The sequence below is a fragment of the Rattus norvegicus genome, chromosome 1 (genome assembly GCF_021556685.1).
Source record: "Rattus norvegicus strain SHRSP/BbbUtx chromosome 1, alternate assembly SHRSP_T2T, whole genome shotgun sequence".
Lineage (NCBI taxonomy): Eukaryota > Metazoa > Chordata > Mammalia > Rodentia > Muridae > Rattus > Rattus norvegicus.
This window is the reverse complement of record NC_141534.1, coordinates 240,636,556-240,646,504: the sequence shown is the minus strand read 5'-3', so window position 1 is coordinate 240,646,504 and position 9,949 is coordinate 240,636,556. Positions and strand designations below refer to the sequence as shown.

General features: G+C 40.9%; 1 protein-coding gene across 4 annotated transcripts in view; it reads right to left on the bottom strand.

The window, feature by feature from the left end:
• Positions 1–583: 583 nt before the first annotated feature.
• Uhrf2 (ubiquitin like with PHD and ring finger domains 2) overlaps positions 584–9,949 on the bottom strand; it is a 62,994-nt gene continuing 53,628 nt past the window's right edge. For 2 of the 4 annotated variants that reach the window (NM_001107585.1, XM_087564023.1), the window contains 6 exon segments: positions 584–1,587; positions 2,527–2,625; positions 5,859–6,016; positions 6,617–6,713; positions 7,806–7,946; positions 8,720–8,882. In NM_001107585.1, the coding sequence (NP_001101055.1) occupies positions 1,441–1,587; positions 2,527–2,625; positions 5,859–6,016; positions 6,617–6,713; positions 7,806–7,946; positions 8,720–8,882 (805 nt within the window). In that variant the 3' untranslated portion in view covers positions 584–1,440. 4 annotated transcript variants of the gene reach the window in all.

Below are 9,949 nucleotides of genomic sequence, written 5' to 3'. Positions count from 1 at the left end.
TACTGAATATTCCATAACAATATTTGATAATATCTAATAAATTATTGGCAACAGATATGTGTGCTCCTCTAAGTGTATTTGTCCCACTTTCTGAAATACTCTCACTTGTGAAATATGAAGTAGCAAAGAAAACCGGGAGGTAAAGCTGCACATAACAGGGTGGAGAGAGGCTCAGCAGGGCGAGCGCTTGCTCTTCAGTTCCTAGCCCCAACCCGGGGGCACACGACCACCTGTTCCTTCAGTCCCAGGGCATCTGATGCCCTTTTCTGGTCTCTATGGGTATCTGCATGCAGGCACATCGTATGCATACAGATATGCAAGATCACATCCATAACCATACACAAGAATTAACGAAGCCCTTTTAAAAGCAGTAGAGCGTCACAGGGCAGCCAGCAAGTCCTTTGAATAATACCTTCATTTATAATTAAGCCAAAGGTGAAATGTGTCCTTAATGTGTCAGAGTGGATCTAGTTTTCTTATCAAAACCAGAGTAAAGATGTTTCAATAAGACACAATGAAAACCAAAATTTACAAAACTACACAGAAGTCAGAAAGATGTAAACGAGTAAAGCTGAACACATTGTTTTCTGATCATAAAATATTTATTAAGGTATACTCTTAAGGAATATAGTGAATATAAAATGTAGGATCACAATGTGAAGCAATTTGAATCTGCTCAAAAGCCAGCACAGCCCTCCTAAGCTGCAGATGGAGACCACTAGGAGGAATTACTGCGGGCCAGAGGAGGAGGACAGAGCGGCTTTTCAGGAACGGTTACTACTGGAGCTTCGGACACCTCTGTCATTGCAAGACCACACCACATTACACTAACGCAGCAACAATGCATTCATATTGTTCTCATTAGTCATTAGTAGTCAATTTGCATAAAACACCAGAAAACAATCACCATGGAGATCACAAGTGAGTTAGAAATGGACCTGCTCTTGCAAAGCACGCACTGTGATGGGATAGACATGGAAAGGAGTGTGCACATTACAGGAGCTGCACGCGTCCCAACAAGCCCCTCTGCCTTCTTTCCTGGAAAAGCGAAGTACAAGGAACAGGCACAACTAATACTTGGGAGGCAGTGTGTAGCTAAAATCTCATTTAACTAATAAGTCAATGATTTTTAAAATCCCCGTAAATCTTTTCTGTCCTGAGGTAGTTGCAAAATAAATCATAAACTGGGTAATCAACTACAGTGGAGGCTGCAACTCTTCATTCATGAAAATTAGTTGTTACTGAGAAGAACTACCTTTTGCTATCTAAAAGACAGTTGAGAATGGGCCTCTTACTACACACACAGGAGGGTGCACAGGGAAAGAGATGCTGCTGCTTCCCGACGAGAGACACGGTCCAGCATTGCTTTAACCCTCCCCACTCATTTTTAGACTTGTTATTGTCCAAAAATCCACCAGGAACGACACAGAAGCACGCAGATCACCGGCCTTTGCTGTAGCCGGGGAAGAAAAGGTCAAGGACGGTTTGGAGGGTCTCATTTAGAGTCATGATGTAATTCTGCCCAAGGTCATGCCGGCAAGCAGGGCAGGAGAAAACCTGGGCCTTAAAGGAGCGCTGTAAGCAATCCTAAGGAAAAAAACAGACAAAACACACAAGGTGGGGGGGGTGGAGGTAGGAAGACAGGAGAAAGCAGGAAAGAGGGAGAAAAACAATTTCAATTATACAGAAAAATCACTCAACAAATCATGTCCTTAATAAAAATTAGACACTTACTACTCTTTACAAGAGAAAGGTCTAAGAGAAACAGTCACGAAGGCCTGATTTTGTACTAAACTGTTTACAGGTACAGCTTTACTCACGAATACTGTGAGACTTCAGGTAAATGAGTGAAGTAGCTTGAGCCTTGATTTCCTCATCTAGTAAAGTGCGTATCAGAGTCCTGAAAGAACTCTAAAGAAAACATTATGACTCTGCTGCTCAAATTTATCAAATCATTAACCATACAGGTCCTCTGAGGCAAGTTTACTTGGGCCAAATCTAGAACCACTGACATGGTCAGGCATGACCATGGACGTAGACATGTGTCCACTTCAGAGGAAACCACAGGATAAAGTGAGAGGAGTACACAAACTCACGCTTGGTACAGCGAGCTTCTTCCTCTGGCTTAGCTAAAGCTCCAGTTTCCGCTTCTGCTGCAGCCACAGCATAACACTCAGTTTACCTGAGCATCCTGACCTTTTAGTTAGTGCATGTAACCTTTCAGTGTGCGGTGCAGCGAGTAAAACACATGCTCGCTACCACAGAGAGAACAGCGACGCTGTGGCTTCTTATTCCCTCCTCACCCTTCCTCCCAAGGACAGCAGAATACCTCCAACCGTATGCATGAGAACTGCTATTATGCAATTTTACACCGTGGTTATCTTAACATCACGATGTAATTAAAAAGTTTTCTAACAAGGTAAGTTCCCATATCTATTCTTCAGGGAAAAATGGTTCACTGTATGCTTAATACGGGGGCACTCACTGTGCTGTCAGACCTAGCATGGAAAGTGGATCTGAACTTACCTTACAGACGTTGTGAAAGCATTCTGTTGTGACAGGCTGGTACACTAGTTCTTGGCAGCACACACACATAAAAGACTGTTCCAATTTCTTCAGAAAATTCTAAAATGGGGTCCAACAGGAGGAAAGAAGAAAAGATTAGCAGCTCAAAATATACTAGTGAATTCTAAATGATGACAGAAAATTTATCTTAGCCACATGTAAGATGTTCTCTACTAAGAAAATCAAGTAGTGACTTCCTAAAGGAAACACTTTAAATGAAGGAAAACAAGGAAATTTCATTAGGCTCCCAAAATTTTCCAGTCTAGTGCTAGTAACTATTTTGTTTTCTCATCTTTATTTTGGGTGCTGTGCTTAAGAGGGGGAAAGAGGGTCTTTCCTGCCATCAGTCAGGCCTCAAACTAATCTCCGTTTTTGCGTACTCGCAGCTTCTGCCTCTGGAGCACTGGGGTGACAGGAATGGGCTACCATGAGCAGATGTTTTTAATTAAAAAGGTGGGGCTGGAAGAGTTGGGGGCAATGGGATGGCTCATCAGAAAAGGAACTTGGTATGAGTCTCTTGGTATGAGAGACTCTCCACAGAGAACCATGTGGTATAGAGAGAGAACCAGCTCCCAAGAGTTGTCTTCTGACCTCCAGAGGCCAGAGGTGCAGCCACTGATGTACATGTGTATGCAGGGATGAACACAGACACACACACACGCACGCACAGACACGCAGACGCATATACACAGACACACACACATAGACACATGCACAGACACGCACGCACACACGTACAGACAGACAGACAGACAGACAGACAGACAGACAGACAGACACACACACCCCCAAGGAAGGATCCAGTGCAGTGGTAGGTCACTGGCCCAGCACTGAAAATACAACAGAAACCACAAATAGCAGCAAATGAAATAATGAAGTAGTTAGTCTTTTCCTGTTATAAACTACAATGTTTTTTGAAACTAAAGAAGCACCAGTAATAAATGCCTCTAGATCCAGCATCCCAAGAAACCTGTTCATCTTCACAGGATGCTCTGCACTATTCTGCCTCAATTTCCAAGTCACATTCCAGGAAGTAAGACTTATTTAGAATGGACAAGTGCAAACATTATCGAATGGATGCTGTGTCATCAACAGCCACAGTGGTTCCACTTACCCTGGTTGTGTGCAGCCTTCCTTTCTCTTTAAGAAAAGGTCTCACCATATAGCCCATGTTGGCCTGCCTCTGCTGTGTGCTGAGGTTAAACGCACGCACTACCCCATGGCTTACTCATGTCTTTGAAACTAAACAAAGGGGTGCAAACAGTCCTAAGCGTGATCTTCCATGTGGGCACATGCTCACAGTAATCACAACAGGCGGGTCAGATAGCTGGACGTAGCACTCAGGTCTAGTTAAGGGCAGGACAAACAACACCCACACACTCGTGTGCACTCAAGTGGCTTTATATCCCATGCCCATCCTGATCTGAAACCCAGTGAAGTTATCTACCACTAACCAACTGTATCCTTCCCCACAAGTCTAACTGTTCACCTAAATTATAGATGACAACTGATGTGTCTTAGTGTAGCCTACGTGAAGAGTCTGACCTAACAGATGCTCTTTATCCCCATCCATCCATCCATCATCCATCCATCCATCATCCATCCATCCATCCATCATCCATCCATCCATCATCCACCCACCCATCCATCCATCCATCCATCCATCATCCATCCATCCATCCATCCACCCATCCATCCATCCATCATCCATCCATCCATCCATCATCCATCCATCCATCCATCAATCCATCTATCCATCCATCCATCATCCATCCATCCATCATCCATCCATCCACCCATCCATCCAGGGTCACTTGTCTAATAAGCAAGTAATACCCTCATAGAACAAAACCACTACACTCAGGCCATTAAAAAAGAAAAAAAATCAAAGCCTCACCTCAGTTTACCAAAGTCAATGCTTTTCTGAAATAGTAATTTTTTCAGTAATTTTGGATATAGCTAAACAGTATTCGATAATAGTTACCAATAAGCTTAATTCAGTAATTTTAACTATCTCAACCAAAAATGCTAAACACATTATATGGGAGGTGGATACCCCTTACATTACTCACTCAGACATGTGAGAAGTTTTAGCTGTTGCAATGAGAGGAAATAAAGGCAACAGCGGAAGGAAAAAGAATGAGATGAACAAATATAATTTATATACAGATGACTCCCAGTAACTCTGCATCGTACTATTTTAGGAGGAAAGGAATAAAAATATTACACACAAGAGATCAAATTAACAATAAAATAGGAGACACAGTAAATAAAATGAGCTATCAGTTCCCATTTGAAGCTTTTTCATCTGGTGAGCACAGCTTAACATGAAATCCACACATTAACAACAGCAAAATCATCGCCACCACCACCACCATCATCATCATCATCACCAATATCATCATCATCATCATCACCAATACCATCATCATCAATAGCAAGCAGCAACATCCTCTTCCTCCACCACCATCCTCCTCAACAGACAGATCCCTCTATGTAGTCCTGGCTGTCCTGGAACTCAGTATGTTGTAGACCAGACTGTCCTCAAACTCAGTGGCCTCTGCTCCTGGTGTGTGGGACTCAAGGCGTGTGCCACCATGCCCAACTTTACTCTAACATTTAATGATTATAAAATCAAAGTTTAAAAAATCTACATTTTAAAGAGAAAAAACTTTAAAAATTAAGATTATGTGCATATTTGTGTATGTGTGTGGGGTGAGGTGTCGGGGATATACGTGACGGGGTCCCTCAGAGATGGAATTACAGGTGGTTGTAAGCTGCCCAAACTGGGTGCGAAGAATCAAACTTGGTCTTCTGCTAGAGTACTACAACTCTAAACCACAGAGCAATCTCTCCGCCACTTAAGTATTTAAGTGTCAAATACTTAAACAGATAGCAACTAGTTTACTTTACTTCAAAGCTGAACATACAAGTTTTGAAAATCATACAAACTATTTAAAACTTACACTGTCAGATTATCTCATCTCTTAACTATAACAAAACCTTTTTGTTGAGTTTTAGATTTAGTTGACTGAAAAATTAGATTTAGTTTACAACTGAAAAATCTTCCTAAAAAGAGCATCTAAGTATAAGTTAATTAATTTAGGATTAAAATCAACAACTAAGAAGTTTAAAATAAACTTACAGCTGTTTAAATTTATTGACTCCTACTATTTCTGAAAGGTCAAGGAAATAAGGTTTAAAAACTACATAAAATAAAGTATGGACTTATGAAAATCACTGTTTCCATTTTTAGTATCAGAGCATCCTTATTTAAGAGAAGCGTTGTGTACCGGTCCTTCTACAAGAGACGCCAGCACTTCATCCCACAGCTTCTGGTTCTGACAGTCTTCCTTGATCAGCCGTTGCTGCTGAGGCGTGAGCTGGAAAGCCTCTACGGCTTCTGTGGAATCTGATGTCTTCTGCACTTTGGAATCACTTGGACACTCATCTAGGTTAATTTATAAAATAGTCAGTGGACCTTCACAGTTCTTAGAAACTACACGAAGGTTCATTGCTGCTAGCAATGTTCAAAAGGAAGATGCCTACATCCCCCCTCCCCTCTCCCCCAAGCTAGGCTACTAAGACAGTTTGTATATGCTTGGACCAGGAAAGTTCTATTAGAAGGTGTGGCCTTGTTGGACTAGGTGTGTCACTGTGGGTTTGGGCTATCAGACCCTCATCCTAGCTCTCTGGAAGCCAGTCTTCTCCTAGCAGCCTTCAGATGAAGATGTAGAGCTCTCAGCTCCTCCTGCATCATTCCTGCCTGGATGCTGCATGCTCCTGCCTTGATGATAATGGACTGAACCTCTGAACCTGTAAGCCAGCCCCAGTTAAATGTCCTTATAAGAGTGGCCTTGGTCACGGTGTCTGCTCACAGCAGTCAACCAAGACAGATACTTAAAATACTTGCTGCTGATATGACTCTAACTCTATTAAAGAGACACCCCCAATCCCTTTATTATAACTGCTTATGAATTCCTCAATTTAGTCTCTGTTTCTCTTTATGAAACCGTATTATTAGTAAAGATGCTCTGTAGTTGCTACTTGCCATCGGAAGCTGGCCTTTTGGTGCCTTCGCTCGTCTGCTTCTTTGACTGCCCCTTGGTTTTCTTCCCTTCCTTATCTGAGGGGTAGCCTGCTGGATACTGGTTGGGGGAAAAGAGATAATGTTGGTTTAAATTTCACAGGGTGAGACTCCAGATCTAGAGGAAAGTTTAGAAAGGAGGGGAAGGGTTGTTTAAGCTTCCTCTGTACTTAATTTACATAAAGCAAACAGACACTCTCAGAATTCAAAGGGCAAAAGATAATTGAAATCTCAGATTCTACTTAAAGCCTTACACCCTTAACTGTTACAATGCTCCACTTTATAATTTGATTATTTCAGTTTCAGATCTAAGGGAAGAAAATCTTCACATGTTTTGCTGGTGGGTTGAAAAATTTTAAGAAAAAGTGAAACAAGGCATGGAGTAAGGATCAAATATGAAACATGGAAACTGATATTCAAATAGACAAGATGAAAATTGTACCTTCAGTCTCAAAACAAAAAACTGAGAGCCAAATTTCTCATCCCCCAAAATTATGGAATAGAAGATTTTTAGAAAACTAAATGGAACTTAGTGTTCCGTTACCTAAAAGTTAGATTTCAAGGATACACTCCCTCTTCACCCTCACTGACAGCTACATTAGAGGAAGGCACAACTTCATGATAATGCTCCTGTTAAAAGCTCCACTCATTTCTGGCCTCAACACATTACTATTAACCTGTAACAGTAGATATGCTCTTATGCTTCTGCTCAGTTTCCAGATGATGAATCTCATTTAAAGAACCATTTCTAGGAGTTTAAAAACAAAAACACTCAGAGGTACACACTCCCCTGCATGAGTGGTCAGACACTGCCCACAGTTCAGTCCCCACATGCATCGGGACAAGCCGACTGGCTTCACTGGAAGAACTGATGGGGACAATGGCAGATGAGCACTTCTAGAAGTCACCACTCTACCTACCAAAATTCTTTCAACCAAGTTCCAAACAACTAAAAACATTTTGCTTTTCACTGACAAGTCCGGCTTTTTCCCAGCATGGTACACAGGAAAACTACCCGTTATCTGTTTCCTTCTGCATCCTGGTATACTCTGTCTCTCAGCCTGCTGCAGCTGCTATGCTGTATACAGATGAGGCATGGAGATGGTTGTACACTCTTACACCACATGAGCAGTACAGACCAAGGGGGTCTAACCTGCAATCGCAGACACAGTCTCCTTGATCGTTCGATTCCTTCTGAGGTCCAAGGAGCAGGTTCGACATCATCTCTTCTTAAAAGATAACGCCAAACCAAGAAGCCATGGCTGGATGAAATCTCTGGCCAATATTTCACTACCTATATCATAAAATATTTCAGTATTACATTGAAATGTAAGGTTTCGACTAACCAAACATAAGGTTTAAATAAATCTGCCATAATGAAATGCAACCTCAAAAGATATTTGCTTTGCTGTAAACAACAGTAAATAAATCAAGATTATTAACATTGGTATGAGCTTATTTCCTATTAAGATAGTTCTCATATAAGGATATAACATTATAAATTTAACAACAAATTAACAGATTTTATTTTGCAAACTAGGTAGGAAAATGGTGGTAGATGACTTGCTTATTTTTTATCCAAGGGCACCAATTCATTTTTAATACTATATGTATTCTGCCTTGATAAACTCTATTGTAATTATTAACATTAAAAGCATTCTTAAAAGATACATAATAGCCGAGATATAGAGCGATCACATTAGTTACACAGTTTTATCACAGAGACTATGTACTTAAAAAAGGAAGCCTTGGGAGTAGGGTGGAGTGATTGTCTAGAGTATACAAGCCCTGGTTAGAGCCCTATCAATGCCAAACAAAACAAGCAAAAGGGAAACCACCTGCACCTAAATTACATATGACTCTGTCTTAGGAACTTCAAAGCCTTTTTTTCCCCCAAAATATTGAAATTAAAAGTTCAGTTCATGTATCTTTTACATTTGTAGAAAAAAGTAGAAATGCCAATGAACTAGCCTATCCTTTCTCTAGCCCACCCAGAGTAGTTCCCTGTGGTAATCATATCTTAAAAGCCCCAGAATGACCAAGGAGATGTCATGCCAGATAGAGCACCTTATAAATGCCATCATATCTGTTGCCTTCTTCTGGTGCATATTTGCTGATCTTCCTCCCTTTAAAACTGCGTATCACTCTGACTGGCTTACCAGCTCTCCAATTCCGAGACTCTGCTCCAATTTTATCATCCAATGGAGCATCGCAGTTTAGGGCCAATGCCCTAAAAAAGACAAAACAAAGTCTTTATACCAAGCAATCTTTCTCCAAGTATATAATCGAGTCTTTAGCTCAATTAAAAGGTAAATTATGCCTTACCTGAAGATTAAGACTCTATGATTCTTTATTATTCCAGACAGTAAGATTATGCTTCCCCACCAGCAGAGAAGACATCAGTTTCCTGATGTCACCCCAAGCCAAAGGACTGGTTCTCAAAGAGCCTGTAGGGTTCTTCTGAAAGTAATAACATCTGTGCCACATGTAGTAGAAAACAACTAGAAATTCATGGCATTTGCTTAAAATAATGTTTGTCGAGAAGAGGGAGATGTTGGAAAACTAAGGCTATTGCTTGTTTTAATAGTTAATTTTTGATGAAGTGAGGTAAATTGCTGGAATAATGTAGAAAAGAAATCCAGAAAAATGCATCAAGCAAGGTACGAATGGCTTGTCTAGGCTCTCCACATCTCAGACGGCAGAACTTGTGTCCAAAGAATATTCAGAATAAGTATGACATGAGAATATTCTTTAAAGACCTCTACAAAATGATAAATTTAAGTGAATCAAAATGCCAGGGAAATCACGAGAATGAGGGAATTAATTTCTTAGTAGAGCACTATGGTTTAGTGATGACACACAGCCAAGGAGGACCGCTATGCTGGAAGGAGAACACATCCTGGCGGGAGCAACCCCTTAGCATGTAGTCATGCCAGTGAGCATATTAGATGGTGTAAGAACTCTTGAGGAGTCTCTAGTTCTAAAAATAGCAGTCTACCCAAGTTGGGATATTATTTAAGAAACCTATTAGCTTCCTCACCTCAGTAAAAGAGAACATCGCTAACACATGAGAGTTAAACTGAATGGGCTCAGTAGGTAAACAGCTTTCGCATAAGCAGGAAGACCTAAGTTTGACTCCTTGAACGTCCATATAACAATCCAGGGACAGCACAAGTGGACTCCACACAGTGGAGAAGATATGGGGAAACTGAGAGGAGTTGACAGGAAGAGTGGGAGTGAACACAATTAAACATTGTGTGATGTAGAAAATTCTCAAAGATTTTATAAAAATGCTGT